This window comes from Dendrobates tinctorius, unplaced genomic scaffold (genome assembly GCF_039654945.1).
Source record: "Dendrobates tinctorius isolate UK_male_01 unplaced genomic scaffold, ASM3965494v1 ptg000029l, whole genome shotgun sequence".
Taxonomy (NCBI): Eukaryota; Metazoa; Chordata; class Amphibia; order Anura; family Dendrobatidae; genus Dendrobates; species Dendrobates tinctorius.
Genome location: NW_027361697.1, coordinates 151835 through 169397, shown reverse-complemented (window position 1 = coordinate 169397; position 17563 = coordinate 151835). Strand labels below are relative to the sequence as shown.

At 46.2% G+C, this 17563-nt stretch overlaps 1 protein-coding gene across 2 annotated transcripts in view; it reads left to right on the top strand.

The window, feature by feature from the left end:
* The window catches only part of COP1 (COP1 E3 ubiquitin ligase), a 146919-nt gene that overhangs the window by 10980 nt on the left and 118376 nt on the right, over positions 1–17563 (top strand). For both annotated transcript variants that reach the window (XM_073571282.1, XM_073571283.1), the window contains exons 3-5: positions 3091–3188; positions 4511–4575; positions 8355–8474. In XM_073571282.1, coding sequence (XP_073427383.1) covers positions 3091–3188; positions 4511–4575; positions 8355–8474 — 283 coding nt within the window. The remainder of the gene's footprint in view (positions 1–3090; positions 3189–4510; positions 4576–8354; positions 8475–17563) is intronic.

Here is a 17563-nt window from a genome sequence, read left to right as displayed (position 1 = left end):
CAATCCTTGGGTCAGATTGGTAGGGGTCCAGAGCGGCACACAGTGCACGCCCGGCCACTTTAGGACCTGCAACCGGGTGATCATTGGGGTGCCGGGTGTTGGACCCGCACCGAGATCTGATAATGACTTATGAATGATTTATTAATATGCTTTACAATGGAGGGGCTCTAGCAGATTCTCTCTTTAATCCAATACTAACAATGTTAATACTTGGCTTTAACGCTGCAGTATTTGGAGCTCTAGAGTTATAATCGTCTCCAGCATCTTTCCCACACGGAGGGTTAATATCCATTTCCCGCTTTTAACTTAACGCTCCTGTGCTAAACATACATACAATTCCCAAGTTTCTGCAAAAAAAAACCCAAAAATCATCTAAAAGCAAGCTGAGTGAAATCACATCCAGGTGTCAGCCTGGATGCATATCTCGGATATTTTTTTTTTTTTTTTTCTTTCTTTAAAGACCTTTTTGTAAAACTAATAGCAGCTGCCTCCCTGACATTGGAGAAGTTTTATCCCTGGACTCGGTCCATGTTCTGTGAGAATACAGAGGGGGGAAAGATGTTTTTGTTTTTCCACAGCTCATCTTAAGCCCTTTGTTACTAGCGGGGCCTCTTGGTGTTGTGGAGTAATGTAGTGTTGGCCCCGCTGCCGGTACACGGAGAGGACCTCTGATCCGGCTCTGCTTACTCCGCTCTGCACTTCCAAACACTGTTCATAGCTCAATGGGACTCTGTCGGCCGCGTCGCATCAGGGACCTTGATTAAAGTAGTAGCAGTGTGCCTCTATAATAAATCTTACCTCTTGCAGTTGTCTTCATGAGTAACTTTCCTGCTTTATTACTGTTGTCTGGAGAGAGATCCTGCCCAGTAAATTCATTTTAAACCTCTGTGATCGGCACTAATGGGGTCTGTTCACAACGGTGGCTACCGAGGAGAATCGCCCGTGTTTTTACACTTTGTGACCCCCTTCTTCACAGGTGCGGGTGTTTGATAGCGGTCATCCTTTTGGCTTGCGCCTCCAAAGCATATGCACTCTTGTCTCGGCTGAGCGTGCATGTGTTCTCAGTGGGGAACCTCTGGCACCTGCAGGTTATCTTCTGTGAGATCAAAAGGTCGGGCATGTTAAAATTCAACATCTAATCAAAAAGAGTTTAAATATCTAACCCTTTCTGACTTTTAGATTAGTGCATTAGGAGGTTTCATATTGGGCGTTCCTGGGCCTTATAGTGCACTATTATTACTTTAAAAGCGTTCTCTAGTTTAAGAGCTAGAGGCCGATTCATTAATTGACTTAAGGTAACAATTTTTTTTTCCATCTCCCAGCCACTTGGTCAAAACTTAATCAAAACTTACACCATGAACGCTACTAGAGGGCGCCAGTAATCTCCAGTCTTAATGAATCGGCTCTAAAGCAGTTTGACACTTGGCAGTCATATTTGGTGCAATCCACCTCTGGTCATAAGTGGCTAAACATTTCTTGCATAGCTGGGCCAGGGTCAGCAAGAACGGCTTTTTTTTTTTTTCATAGACCTGTTCAATAAGAGAGATTCCTCTTAAAGACGCAGCTATATATTTTTTTTTTTTTCCATCTTGAGCATTCGTTTTTCCTTCACCTTCTTCTAAGAGCCATAACTCTGCAATTTTGGCATCCACATCGCATTATGAAGGCTTGTTATTTGCAGGACAAGTTGCGATTTGGAATGACGCCTATTACTTTACCATATAACGTCCTGAAAAATGGGTAATAAAATTCCAAGTGCACTACAATGGTAGAAAAAAAAAACCACCGCAATTCCACTGTTCTCTTTTGGGTTCAGTTTTTACAGCGTTCAGCGTGCGGTACGGTAAAAATAATAACCTGATATGAGTCTTCAGATCACTACGATTACCGCGATACCAGATTTGTATAGTTTTGTGTAAGTGGTTAAAAAAATGTTTTTGTCACAGTCTTCTCGGCCCTATAACTGGGTTATTTTTCTGTTGCAGTTTTTTTTTTTGGTATTTCGGGGTACATACAGTGTTTGTTTTATTCTTGAGGGAACGTGTGGCAACTAAAACATGTCAATTCTAGAGATTTTCCTTTTGTTTCCATGGGTTAATTTTTGTACCTTTTATATCTTGATGCAGCGGCACCAAATGTGTTTTTTTTTTTTTTTTGTTTTTTTTTTTTGGGATGGGGAAACTTGCAGTCCTTTGATTGCTTGGTCTATGTACTGTAATATTTTAGAGCTATGTATACAGTCAACATACTGAGCTATGATCCCTACATGTACAGCTATTCTGCAAACATTTTAATGCCGCCTTTACGATTGTCGGTGGCATCTAAATGGTTAAACAGCAGTGATCTGAGCTACGTTAGGTCGCTGCTGTTATAGCCATGTGCTGGCTGTATAGCACAGCTGGCCCCTGAGCCACCCTCCATGCACCTGTACCTGATGTAGGATGTATATATATGTCTCGGGGGGGCTTGTTTTTTTTTTTGTCTCTCTCTCTTGTATTCTGCCTGTCTGGATCGGGACCGTTTTGCTCATCGCGGTACAGAAGGGGCCGTTGTCTTTATATGTATTTACGCTCTGCACGTATTCTAATCTCTCCACACCGAGATGTCGTATTCCTGGGCTTTAGAGAGATTTCAGGCTCACACGTTGCAATCTTTATCGCTTTAAACCTGGATACATCAGTTCTGTCATCCAGTAATAATGTCACCTATTACTTTATAAGCCGGCTCTGTCATCTGAGCTGACGGACGGACGGATGTAAACGCCCGCAGGAGCGTCTGTGATCTCTAATATCAGATGTCTGTGTCACTCAAGTCTTAGAAGTATTTCATGCAGGCAAAGCTCTGTATCATCCCCAGCCCAGAGATCCAATAGTGAAGTCTGAATTCACACTAAGAAGCTGCCCAAAGTAAAAAAAAAAGTTATAGCCCAGCAGTGCATAGCCAACTTCTGTCATCGGCTGCCGTCCTGCGGGTGCGTCGGCACTTGGTGAACGCTTTACACCTTTTTTGGCATCGAGGGTAAAGAAAGTTGGTCATCAGATATATTTTTATCGTATGACAGCTGACAATGTGTGTTGTGTCTCCTTACAGCTACAAATGCATCCATCAAAGCCTGGAGGACAATAACCGCTGCCCAAAGTGTAACTATGTGGTGGATAACATTGATCATCTCTTCCCAAACTTCCTAGGTGAGTGTCGCCTTGTCTCGTGTTCGTTTTCCTTGTTGTTTTAGGCATTTTTTTTTTCTTTATTGGAAGACAGCTGATTTCAGAATTTTCTCTAACAAGATAGGTGCTAATCGGTAGGTGTCCAATTACTGGGGCCCGCACAAATCGGCAAAACAAGGAATTTTTAATCCTTGTTATAAAATGCCTTTACGTTTATTTTCTATGGGGCTGCAAAGAAATGCCAAGCACATCAGCCCCATAAGGAGTAAATGGGAGCACAGGGGGATCCTGCACGAGGACATTCCTTTTTAGCACTGATATAAGTTCCCCATTCTGCTGACCGGCGCGTATCCCAGCGGTCGGATTCCCACCAATCTGCCTGGTTGGTGATGATTTGTTTTTGGTGGAGAACCCCTTTAATGTCTCCAAGCCAAATCTACTTAAATGAGTTGTCCTATAAACGACATATGTCACCGAGGGTCCGATAGCTGCTGTTGGAGTAGTGATTGCTTATGCTTTCTGTAGCTGCAACTGGAATCCGTGATTTCAAGAAAATGAGTAGGTAAAAAAACATCCCTGGAATTGGGGTCTTTAACACGCTTCTGTGCTGCACACAGATAGGGCAGCATGAACCCAGTGAGCACAATTCCCTTTAAATGGGGGAAGTTTGGACCCCCACTTGGAAACTAAGGGTACCGTTACACCTAGCGACTCACCAGCGATCCCGACCAGTGATATGACGTGGTCAGGATAGCTGGTGAATCTCTAGGTGGTCGCTAGTGAGCTGCCACACAGGCAGATCTCACCAGCGACATCGCTGGGGACGGGGATCGCTACTTACCTGTCAGACGCGGCGATCCTGCGTCCTCCCGCCCGGCTCCACGCGTCGCTCGTCGTCACAGCAGAAAGCGCCACAGGAAGTGGCCGACGAGGAATGGTCCAGCAGCTTCTCGCGCGATCAGCGATAACCAGCGGGGGAGCCGGTCGGAGGTAAGTATCACATGCAGCGATATCGCTAGCAATATCGCTGCAACGTCACAAAATCGGTGACTTTACAGCGATATTGCTAGCGATATCGCAGTATGTAACGGGGGCTTAAGTGTAGACGTTGTTGCCTCTTTCTTTGACTGCAAATGCTGCTTTTTCTGGGCGGTTTCTGGTTACAGAGCACCAGACGGGGCAGCCATGCTCCAGGTAAAATGTTGATGCTTGTCGGCAAGATCTGTGCTGCAATAAGAGGATTTTTGTAGAACAAGTCTGTGTTAGATAATCCCGTTTTAGTTCCTTAGATACAATGCCTCGGCTTCTCTCCGTGAGTCACCTCTTGTTTGTGTTTCTTTCAGTAAATGAACTTATTCTCAAACAGAAGCAGAGATTTGATGACAAGCGGTTAAAGCTGGACCCGTCGGTAAGATGTGTATAACGCCTCACTAAATGGAAGTGACACTGGTTATCAAAAAGCAATCACACGGGCCGCGCTCCTCTGATAAAAGTATAACAAGACGCCGCCTGCCGTCCCAACTTTACTCCAAGAAGTAATGGTTCTAAGGTAGAAGAAATTACCTAAAGTTTTAAAATGCGGGCAGCAGACTATTATCTTGCTGATTTGTCGCTTCCGTCCTGAAGCTACAAGATCAATGCTCAGAGGAAGGTGCGGCCGATACCGAGGTGTGGATGGTGTAATAGATAAAAAAAAAAAAAAAGTTTACATCAAGGAGTCTCCCTAAACTTGCTCATTGGGGATATACGCTTATCAGTCAAAACGTTGCAGAATATCTTTTCTTATTCTTTAGCATCTGACAATTGACTATAATAACAAAAGGAGGAATACGTGACAGTTCCCGACTATTAATGTATTCCTTACCGGTGTCCATCCAGTCACAATCACTAGCTGTATAGAATTACCTTAGTCGTTGTTTGGCTCCACGAGTTGGGTATCTGTGCCCCATGGCGTCAGGAAACACCTTTTTAAAGTCAAGAACCTAATGTTATGTTGGTCTCATTCGTGTGACTAAAACCTGTCAAGTCATGGACTAATGAAGGCGTCCACCATTAAAGGGGTTATCAGGTCTTCTGATATAAGCCTGTAATCACTTTATGTGACTAGATTTCTGAATTCCAGAAAACATGCATCAGGACTCGCCGGTATTGCCCATGGCAGTGGGTAGTTACGTGCAGACTAGACGTGATCGATCTTTAAATACACTTGTATTGAAAGAGACTTAGTATGTCTAGTCGGCATGTGACTGCTTGTATGTAAATCACATACTTGTAAGCATGTGACTTCCCGCTCCGCTCTCATCGGCAATCCTGGTGAATACTGACATGACGTGATTCAGATGTCTATAGCCGCATAGTGACTGCAGACTTTTATCAGAAGACTGGGCAACCTCTTAAATATTTCACCAGATGTGCTGCAGTGGCTTTTGTGTGGGATCGGATAAGATGGGATTTCAACCTTCACTCCCCACTTAATGATCCTTGAATGCCTATGGCCAGATGACCGGTGTGCCATCCTTTCACAATTGTTGGTAGTTAGTATCCTCTGTCTAGCAGGACCACCCCACAAGATCTGCCAATTTTGGAAATACGCTTTCATTACAATTGATTGAAGTCCCTCAAATCACTTTGCCTATTTTTTTTCCTGCTTCCAACGCTTCGCGAAGAACTGTTCACTTGCTGCCTGTTAACTAATGTTATAGGCTTTACCGGTCAGTGGTTGTACAATGAGACCATATGGTGCGGCTGGCAGAACGGCTGACACTCCACTCATCCGCTGTTGGCAAGTGACTGCGGGCTTGTTATGCTCTTGTCGTTAATCTCTTGGTTAGTCTGTATATTTTCACATGGAAATGACGATAAGGCAGAGAATTGCACATAGGAAAAATGACGAAACTGCATCAAACTACCTGCAAAAATATAGTTGGAGAAGCAAGCAGAGGACTAAGCATCTCAGGTGACTATGTGAGCGCTAGAGGAAAAACCGAACTAAATGGTCAAAAAATTGATGGTACAAATCAATAATTGAAAACATAGAATTAAATTTTATTAAGACAAAAAAGGAGATAAAATGCGGTGCTGATGACAATAAGTGTAGCTGCAAAGTACACTGGTGACCGGATATTGCTGACAAAAAGAATACTAATGAGACAAAATAAAAAATATTTAAATACAAGGACACAGCAATAAAAAGTGAAAGTGACAATATCCTAGAGCAAAAGGTAAAAACATCATGCAGAAAATAATTGGTATTTTAATACGTAAAAGGGGAAAAGGATAAAGTGCATGTGCAATATGAGTAATTCAAGACAAGTCTAAACACATGGGAACCTAGACCTAGTGAAATGACAAGATAACGGGGATTAAATAAATAATGACTGGCATGGCCACAATAGATAATATGCCTAGTGCTAAATATAATGCACCATAGCCTATATGGTAACACTAATACAAGTCTGGCCACACTAAATGGCATGCCTAGCACTAAATGTAATGCGCCGTTACCACTATGGTCACACTGGTGCAAGCAACAATGCACCCTGACGCGCGTCTCGGATCGAGTCCTTTGTCACCATGGACCGGCAACTAGTGGTTTCTCCCCTTGCAGATGACAGGGCTTTCCCTTTGTACACACATAGCCTAACTGCAGCCCTGCGTCTCCTAAGTGCACACGTACCGGAACTCTCGCGGAAATTACCGTGAGAATTCCGGAATTCCAGTCCGCGGGAAAATCGCATTTTAAATTCCCGCGTTTTTCCCGCGGAAAAACTAGCATTTTTGCAAGCGTATTTAGCTTGCAAAATACTAGCGTTTACCAAGCGATCTGTAGCATCGCTTGGAGAACTGATTGACAGGTTGGTCACACTCGTCAAACCTAGTGTTTGACGAGTGTGACCAACTTTTTACTACTGAGGCCTCCTATGCAGCATCAGTAGTAAAAGATAGAATGTAAAAAAAAATGGTGTTATTCTTACCTTCCGACGTCCCGCGCATCCGTTCTCAGTAATCCTTTGCGAAAATGCCCGCAATGACGTCCGTTCTCGCGGGATCGCGATGTCTCGCGGTAATTCGCGATGATGTCGCGCGAATGACCGCGAGACTTCGCGATCCCGCGAGAACGGACGCCATCGCGGGCATTTTCGCAAAGGACTACTGGGAACAAGAGCGGGAAGACTGTGCGGGACGTCGGAGGGTGAGAATAACAATATTTTTTATTTTTAAATTCTATTTTTTACAGGGATATGGTACCCAAAGCCGGAGGACAGTCTCCTCTCCTCCGGACCGTGGGTACCATCCGCAAATGTTCTGCTTACTTTCCGCATTGTGTGCACAGCCACATGCGGGAAGTAAGCGGAACAACAATGCATTCCTATGGGTGCGGGATCGCCGCGATTCCGCAAATTAATGAGCATGCTGCGGTTTTTACCGCAAAGCGATTCCGCCGCGGTAAAAACCGCAGCATTAGCACAGCATTGCGGAATCCCATAGGAATGTATGGGATGCTTATTTTTCGCGTTTTCGCGGCAAAATCGCGCGGTTAAAACCGCCGCGGAAACGCGAAAAAAACGCCACGTGTGAACTCAGCCTTACTCGGCTGCACTCAGATTCGTACTGCTTGTGGTTCATGAATGAATGAATGAATTGGATGACAGGTCCCCCTATAATATAAATGCCAAGTAGCTGAGACAGTAATTAAAAGTTGCACTTTGCGCCACTGATACATGATCCATTATTAGCATCGGCCTTCTTGCTTTTCACTGTGTATAATGAACCTTCGTCCCTTTTCTACCAGGAATTGTTGAACTTGTCTTTGCAGAGTTCAGATTTCAGGATTGAATGGGGTTGGAGAGCTCCAAAAAAAAAAGTGCCTACCGCAGATCAACATGGGGAGCACGGCCTGACATTCGCTGTGTTAGCCGAGGAGCCGGCTGCCGTTTTGCAAAATGTGAAGGTGTTGTGTTGTAGACGACATCAGGTTCGCCTGCCAGGAAAATGCAGCTACCCTACAGATACAAATTAAAGGCCGCATTGTCCTATAAAGTTACTAATGACGTACACGTGAACTCTCTTGTTTTCTGTGTTGGAAGTGGCAGATTTTTAGATTAAGTGAAACGTGATTATACATTTGTGAGCTGAGAGGGTTGTTTCATCTGGTCCATAATTTTTTTTTTTTTTTACTGTCCCTAGAATGGTCACCTATGGCAGATCTTTCAAGACCGTCTTGTAACCGATCAAGATAATCTGGATCTGGCTAATGTAAACCTGATGCTTCAACTTTTGGTACAGAAGAAGAGGCAACTTGAAGCTGTAAGTATAAATAGAAAGTAGCCATTTCCCTCTTCTTTTTAAAGGTGTTCTCCAACGGGTAAATTTTATTTAAAAAAGGCCAGAATTATTTGAGTTGAGCAAAAAGATTTACACGACCCTGGACTTTGCGACCACATCAGTACTATGGGTTGTGCTGCAAGTAGTCACGGGGCCCACTGATCTGAAGGGGTGCTAGGGATGCCGCAGGCAATGGGAGATTCTCAGTGCTCTGGTTCGTCGGTTGTTGGCTACTGACATTGCTGGCTGACCAGGGTCCTGAAAATCTGTTTGCCCAAATCTCATCAGAATGACTTACAAATGTAAAAGAAGGCATGCTACTCTTCACCGATTTCCCCCACTGTTCCTGTTTCAATGCCTGTTGGGTCCCCAACTGGTCTCTATGTCATGGTATCTCTCAACACAGGAAATGCAACCACTCAAGAGAGACCAGGAAATAAAGACCCCTTGTGAGCTCGCAGCAGGTGATTGGTGAAACGAGTCTGACCTTTTTCATTTTAGTTTAATTAGATAAGTCTGCAGAAGACATTTAAAAGCATTTACCAAATTTTGATATGAAAATGTCTGTCTATTTTTACAGAAGTTAGGGATTATTATTAGTTGCAACAAAAAAAGAGGACAATACTCTGGTCACCTTGTAGGGTGTGGAGTAAATGCAGCCTCACACAGATCCAGTCAAAGCAGGTGAAGCTAGTGGAATATACAGGATGATCCAGTGAAAGAAGACTTTAATGCTTTGAATATAACTTAGCTTTTAAAAATTAGGACCTACGTGTTTCGATATAAGTTTTATTCAGACCATGTATAAGACTTATGTCGAAACGTGTAGGTCCTAATTTTTAAACTCCCCCTTTGACAAAATGTTTTCTGAAGCTTTATATTTAAATGGCTAATTAAAAGAAAAGTTAGATTCAAAGCATTGATCCATAGCTCCTGCCTCTTGGAATTTGGATCCCAGCGCTGAGACTCCCTGCCTTCCTCCCTATGCCTTCATCTGATTTATGACCACATCAAAGTTGATTATATAGGAAAACCTCTTGTAAACTTGTAAAAGCTGAACTCTGCAGAATTTTTAATCAAACCCAATTGCAAAAATCATTTTAAGCCAAATATACATGCATTTAAGAAAAAAGTCCCCCAAAAGCTGAAGTGGATAACCGCTTAACCCCAGGAGGTATTTTCGTGTTTACGTTTTCTGCTCCCCTTCTTCCCAGAGCTGTAACTTTTTTTATTTTTCGATCAATATGGCCATGTGAGGGCTTGTTTTTTGTGGGACGAGTTGTACTTTTGAAAGACACTGTTGGTTTTACCATGTCGTGTACTAGAAATCGGGAAGAATAGAAATCCAAGTGCTGTGAAATTGCAAAAAAGTGCAATCCCACACTTGTTTTTTTGTTCGGCTTTTTTTTTTTTTTTTTTTTTTTACACTAGGTTCACTAAATGCTATAACTGACCTGCCATTATGATTCTTCAGGTCATTACGAGTTCATAGACATCAAACATGTCTAGGTTCTTTTTTTTATATAAGTGGTGAAAAAGAATTCCAAACTTGAAGAAGAAAAAAAATATTGCACCATTTTCCGATACCTGTAGTGTCTCCATTTTTGTGATCTCTGGTTGGGGAAAGGGCTTTTTTTTTGCGTGATGAGCTGACGTTTTTAAGCATACCATTTTGGTGCAGATACGATCTTTTGGTCACCTGTTATTGCACTTTAATGCATTGTCGCGGTGACCAAAAAAACACGTATTTCTGGCGTTTTGCCTCTTTTTCTCGCTACACCGTTTAGCGATCAGGTTAATCCTTGTTATTTATCGGGCGATTCTGAACGCGGCGATACCTAATATGAGTTTTTTGATTTTGTTTTATTGAGTGTGTGTGTGTGTGTATATTATTATTATTTTACTTTTGGCATGCTCCAATAGTCTCCATGGGAGACTACAAACTGCCATAACTCGATAGGCTCAGCTACATACAGGCGATGATCAGTTCGCCTATATGTACCTGAATTACTGACTTGCTATGAGCGCCACTGGGCGGCGCTCACAGCAAGCCAGCAGTGACAACCATAGAGGTCTCCAGGAGACCTCTGGTTGTCATGTCAACCCACCGGTGACCTGCGATCATGTGTCGGGGGTCACTGGTGAGCGGATTGCCGGAAGCACATGTTAAATGCTGCTATTAGAGTTTGACAGTGGCATTTAACAGGTTAATAGCCTTGGGTGTATCGCGATTCCACACGTGGCTGTTTCGGGCACATGTCAACTGTTCAAAACAACTGCCATGTGCCGAGAAAGTTGTGGGCACACCCCCGGAGCCCACATCAAAGGAAGGGAGTCCCGACATCGGTGTACTGTTGTGCCCGATGTCGAAAAGGGGTTAACAAAAGACTTTCTTCAATAGGTGATGGATTAGAGATGACTCTGCTCGTTCTGTCCCATTCTAAACAGCAAAACTGATAAATGATTTACAGAGAATAGGATGCATCATCCTTCTTTCACTGTTTTGTGATGTGCTGTTCGGTCATGTGAATGCCAGAATAGCTGAATTTTAGAGTATTTTACTGGATTTTGAGGCCTTCTGTTTGCAGGATTATGGTAAATGTAATTGTAGCTGAGAAGATGCTGTCTTTTGTAGTATTATGTGAGGTCTACATTTTGTGAGACCCGTGCAACCCTTTGTTCTCTGCTGTAGGGAGCACCTGGAGGACTGGTTTTGTGGACTGATGACACTTAGGTGACTGCGGATCTTTCTTAATGTTCTCCAGGTGCCATAATCGCGCAGGTGTATTCCCGACAGTAGAGTGGAATTTTTGTCTTATTATGGTTTTCCAGAAAACACTTCTAGGTCATGTCGATCTGACATACGATAAGGGTTTGTGAGTTATGAGCTTGTCGGGCAAGTGTCCAGCTTTTTGTCTTGCCTGGCTGTCAGCCCATGGTACAATTCCAAATCTCTTTAGTGGGACCGTGGCCTTATATGTGATCTATCTATCACATATTACCGCAAATCCTATAGTCATGCTCATGCAATCTCTGTAAAGCAGGGGGGTCTCACCGATATGGCTGATGGTCCAACTTTTATGTCATCTGATTCTAAACAAAACATCACTTTGCAAATCAGAAATGGTTAAATATCTCCCCGTTTTTGTGCCGTTTTGGGATAGTTATACCATTTTTTTTCTTCATTAAAGGGGTTGTCTTGATATGGGAAAAAATTGTAAAAATGAGCAGCTTTGTAATTTTGGTATATAAAGAAAAAATAAAAAAAGGCTGTACCGTAAAATTCCAATATTTCAGTCCTCGTTAAAAGGTGCATGGTACAGAGAGGCTGGTAAAAGTCATGTTAAAACATGATGCTGATGGCCTTTCGTTTTTTTATATTGCTATTGAATCGCCCCAGCCAGCCACTCTGCTATGGTATCTGTTTTTCTCTATCGCTTCATTGGGGGACACAGGTAACCATGGGTGTATGCTGCTGTCGCTAGGAGGCTGACACTATGCAAATAAAGTAAAAACTGACAGGCAGGAAGTACCTCAGTTTAAGCTTAGTGTCTGTAGGAGGCGAGCCTGGATCTAACACCAGATCCACAGTGTTTTTTCTTTCACAGGTTTCTGTGTGAACTTATTAATCCTTTTCCCTTTGTTTTTCAGATACAGCTCGTCGGGTAACTGCAGATTGCTCACCCTGTTTTCCCACATTTAAGCGACTGAGAGAGCAGTGTGGTGTCACCCGCATCGCCCACTCTCAGGCCCGCTGGCAGGACTTGTCCCCTGTCCCCCTTTTGGGGTGGTTCAGGGTGACTCTCGGTGGCCAGTCCTTACCTTATCCCCTCCTCACCCCTCTCCTCGGTGAGAGCTGAGAGGAAGACGGTGGTCACCGGTGGTGGCCTTCCCCCTTGCGGGAAGGAGGATCTTCTTTTCCAGGACCCTCTCACTTCCGAGGGCTCCTGATGCAATCCTCATCGATCATCTATCAAGAGGAGCCGGATTCAATCAGCGAGCCCCCCCCCCACAGCAGCTTCCTCCGGCAGCAGCTCCCCCGTTTGCCGGTGTATAGGTCCCTGCTGTAGGCAGCCACTTCCCTCCCTGGTCCACAGGTTCAATTTTCGAGGCCTTTTTTCTCATAGCGCGCAGCCCCGGCATTTTGCAGGCTTTCTTCTTCCCTTCGGCCATTTTAAGTCAGGAGCACGCCCCCCTCTCCGGCATGTCTCCTATCAGCTGCCTTTATTGACCAGACACGCCCCCAGCTTGGCGTGTTTAGTTTCCCTAGCCATCTTCTATGCCGGACACGCCCCTTGGCGTGCCATCCTATTATCTCGCTCTTTTCCGCCGCCGGGCACCCCCCCCTTCTTCTGCGCGTCATCCCCGGCGCCGGCGATTGGGCCGTTTTCAGGTCGCACACGCCTCCTCCGCTTGTCAGCCTATCAGGCTGCGGCTTCATCTTTCGCGCTCTTTCGTGCCCGAGGGGAGGCGGCGCTGGGTCAGATAATCCTGGCTACGTCCGGGACACGCCTCTCAGTGCAGCTCCGGCCGGATCACGCCCACCGCTCCGCAGCATGGCGCTGTACCTGTCTCTCCCTGGCAGGTTCGGTCACTACTGGTGCTCCCGCTGTGTCAGCCATTAGGAGGGGCTCTTTTCTTTGGTTTTTCGCCGGCCGGCACATTAGCGTGAGATGGTGCGGCCTATCTGGTTCCTTCTGCTAATTGAGCCCACGGCTTTTGGCCTTCAAGCCAGTCAGTGTCCCTCGGCCAATCAGTGCGCACCCTGAGCATTACCAGGCCAATCGGCGTGCGCCTTGGGCTTTGACACGCCCCCTCCCGATGGCCTTGTTGTTTTCTTTAGTCGGTGAGTGGGCCTTGCTAGCCCTCTCTCCCTGTCACCCGAGACTTGACCCCAGTATAGCGTCTCAAGGCCTGCAAGTTTGGCATCATGCTCTATCTGTGGATTTGTACACTGTCTGTCACCATCTGCCGCAGGACCCATAGGGCACAGCAGGCAGTGTGTCTCTGTCTGTAGCAGCGGACGAAGATTTGTGCATCTCCAGCGGGCTCAGCAGGCATCCATCTCTATCCGGCACCGCATCTGGGAGACACTGCAGCCTGAGCGGCGACAGCGCCATCTCGGGTTCAGGTAGGACCTGCCCAGGCTGGTTGCCCTTTTTTCTACCTTATAGGGAAGTATCTATGCCCGGCAGCAGTATTCGTCTCTCCCTTTGGCCACCATCTGTATAACAGCAGTAGCCTTCTGACCATACTGGAGCTTTTCCACTGTCTGCCCTATAGCAGTTCCCTAACGTCCAGGTCAAGAGCATTCGCCCCCCCCTCCGGAGTGGGCTGCTGCCATGTCTCAGTCATTATCCGACCCGACAGAGGTTTCATAGTCCACGACCCAGGTCCTGGAACGCCTTTTGCATCAGTCTACTGCCACCAGTGCACCAAACACCTTTTATGGTGTTTCGCATGCACCTGTCTGCGATGTCCACAAGGACATATCTGGTATGGAACAAGGGAAGCGTGACCAGGTCCCTCGGCACCTGCCTGGAAGATGGCACTCCCCTCTCTCCGGAGTGGGCTGTTGCCATGTCCCAGCCAGTCTCCAGCCGGACAGTAGATTCAATTTTCGGAATGAAAGCACTCCCCTCCCTCCGGAGTGGGCTGTTGCCAGGTCTCAGTCAGTCTCGGACCTGACTAGAAAATTCACAGTCCCTGGTACAAGTCCTGAAATGTATGCCGCATCTGTCTGCCGTCACCAGTGCCCCGAACTCCTCCCATGGTGAGTCGCATGCACCCGACCACGACCGTCACAGGAACAGATCAGGAGAAGGAATTAGGAAGCGGACTCTGTCTAGCTCCTCATCCAGTTCACTGGGGCCCTCTCTACCCGTTCCCCTTCCTCTGAGGTGGATCAGACTTCTAGGATGCGGGACTTGGTAAATAGCCTTATTTCGGCTATTGTTCAAACTCTCGAAGTAAAAGTGGAGCATGCGGCTGCTCAAGACATCTCCGTTTCATTCAGGCGGTGAGTTGTCCCTCCAGCATTTTTTCCCAAAGAGTTTGAGGCTACCACCTCTATACACTGGGAACTTCTCGGCAAACGCTTCCCGGGACGAAAACGTCTCGACGTTCTAGACTTTTTTAGTTTAGACCGTGTCGGCATTTGGTCGGATCCCCCAAGGTGAATCTGCCTTTTGTCACGCTTAGCCTCTCAAACTGTTCTGTCCAGCCCTGATGCGGCGTCTCTCAAGGACGCTATGGACAGACAGATTGTGGCCTTAGGCCTCTTTCACACTTCAGTTTTTTGTGTCAGTTACAATCCGCCAAAAAGGTGGAGAAGCGGATCCGTTTTTAACTGATGTAAACGGATGCCACAGGATCCGTTTTTTGACAGATCCGCAAAATGAGGAAATTTAAAGGAACCGCTGGCCGGGAAGAAGAGAGAGAGTTGACGGACACTAACATTGTGGCGGATCCTCACAAAAACGGATGCAACGGACGGCAATCAGTCAGGATCCGCCAATAATGAAAGTCAATGGGGGAAAAAAACGGATCCGCAAAGAAAAATGGCGGATCCGTTTTTTTTTCAAAATTGGCGGATCTTGACTGTCAAAAACGGAAGTGTGAAAGAGGCCTTAGCTGGATCTGTCTTAGAGGTGTCATGCACCTCTCTCTGACCTAATTTCGCCTCTTCTTGAGTGCTGAAAGCCATATCGCCCTGGGCCAGGATTATTCGCCGGGGGATTATGGCGGCGGTTCCTACAGAGGAGCTAGCAGATCTAGCTCTTTTGGACCAAGCTGGTCCAGATCCCTTCTGATGCACCAGAGGTGAAAGCACCTCTCTGCCTTTTCTCGGGCGGTTCCGACCAGCAGGACCGTTCTCCTGCACAAAGGGAAAGAAGGAAACCTTCCTTCAAGCTATTCCTCACTGGAGGCCTAGGGACCCGTCTCTAAGTCCTCCGGATCCCCCTATCACAGATTCTCCTCTAATGATGGGTCACCCCTACCTTGGTTTCTTTCCTGGGTGGAAGGCAGTTTTCTTCTTTTTCGGAGACTTGGTTGTCGGCGGTTGACGCCTGGGTCAGGGTGATCGTTACACCCAGCTACAAGATGGAATTTTCTTTGCCCCAGGAAGACATTTTTCCTTCCCGCCAATTCAACCCTCTCATGGGTTCTCCAAGCTGTCTCGTCCCTGCCTAAGCTCAGGTGTCATTGTACTCGTTCCCTGGCTTGAACGGTTTTCTGGTTTCTACTCGAACCTCTTTGTGCTCCCATAAAAAGACGTTTCTCCCCGATCTTTGACCTCGAGCAGTTGAATTGCCACCTTCGGATTCGCCTCTTCAGAACGGAGTCCTTGCGCTCGGTGTTCCCCTCCATGGAGCAGGGGGGCTTACTTTTACTCTATGGACATTCAGAATGCTTTCCTGTACATTTCTATTGTGTACGGCATCGAAAGTTCCTTCGGTTTTGCGATACAGGACCATCTTTACCAGTTCACGGCACTCCAGTTCAGCCTGGCATCCGCTACCACGGTCTTCAGAGATCATGGCGGCGGTCATAGAAACTGTGTCTTATGCCCAGCTTCGCACCCGCCCTGCCCTCTTTAATTGGCCCTCCGGTCTACCTGGGACAAGAGAATTGTTTCCCTGGACTGTTCCCTCGATCGGCCAGTGCTTTTACCTCTCAATGCGAAGCAGTCCCTCTCTTCGTGGACACTGTCCGTCACTGCCATGCACAGGAGGTCATTTCACCCGCTCTGTTGACAGATCATCAACATCGATGCCAGTCTTCAGGGTTGGGGAGCGGGCTTCCTCATTCTCACAGCGCAGGGTCGCTGGAATGTTCATAAGACCCTCCTCCCCATCGGTCTCTTGGAGATCAAGGCAATTCTTCTTGCCTTCCTCCGCTGGCAGTCTCTCCTCGCAGGCAAGCCAGTCCACAGTCAGTCGGACTTTGTCACAGCTGTGGCTTGCATAGTAGTAGTAGTAGTAATAATAGTATTTGTATGGCACTGGCATATTCCCATATTACGCAGCGCTTTACAGTTTGCACACATCATCGCTGTCCCCGATGAGGCTCACAATCTAAATTCCCTATCAGTATGTCTTTGTAACATAAGCTAGCAAAGTGGGACTCACAACTCACGGATCAGGGTAGAGATAGCATTGATCCTGAGTTGGGCAGACGACCATGTCCCCGCCATATCAGCCGTCCACATTCCAGGGGTAGACTACTAGGAAGCCGATTTATTTTTTTTTTTTTTTGTATCAACGGGGGTTAGCATCAGGCGAGTAGTCTCTCAACACCACTGTCTTCGGCTAAATTTGTCGGAGGTAGGGCATTCCGGATGCCCACCTAATGACTTCTCGAACGAACTAAAAGGTTCCCCGGTACGTTACCAGGTTCCAGGATCCGATGGCTGTCGGCTGCTATGCACTTGTGATTCCGTGGTCCCAGTTTCAGATGCCTCTTCTGTCCCTCTTCCCTTAATCACAGGAGTCAAAAAAAAAAAAAAAATCAGTCAGAAGGGTTTCCAGTAGTCCTGACAACTACAAGCTGTTGAGTCAGACCTGGTACCTGGAGCTGGCGTTCATGCCCATGGATGCCTCCTGGGGCTTTCCAGACCGTCCGGATATTTTTACTCAAGGCCTCTCTTCCGCCACAGTTTCACAGTCGTTTAAGTTTAACGCCATGGCCTTGAAGCCTACTTCTGAAAGGGACTGGGGTTTTTCCCATCAGGTCATTCTGGCCATGCTTTGGGCGAGAAAACCTGCATCCTCAAGTTTCTACGACAGTTTCTGAAGATCTGATTCAGGTGGCGTAAGTACGACTATTTGGTTCCATTAGACTTATTGGCTACAAGAGGAGATATCAGGGGATTTCTTAATTGGCAGCATTATCCTGCCGTCCTCCGTTTCTTTTTCATTCCACATTATTGCAGACATTGTCCTTTCTTCTCTAGGTCCTTCTTGCCCCTCTCCGGTCCATAATCTGGATAAATCCTGGGGCAATTTCTTGCTAGGCCTCTGCTTTAGAGGTTGCAGGGCCGCGACCAAGTCATATTTGCATGTTATGAC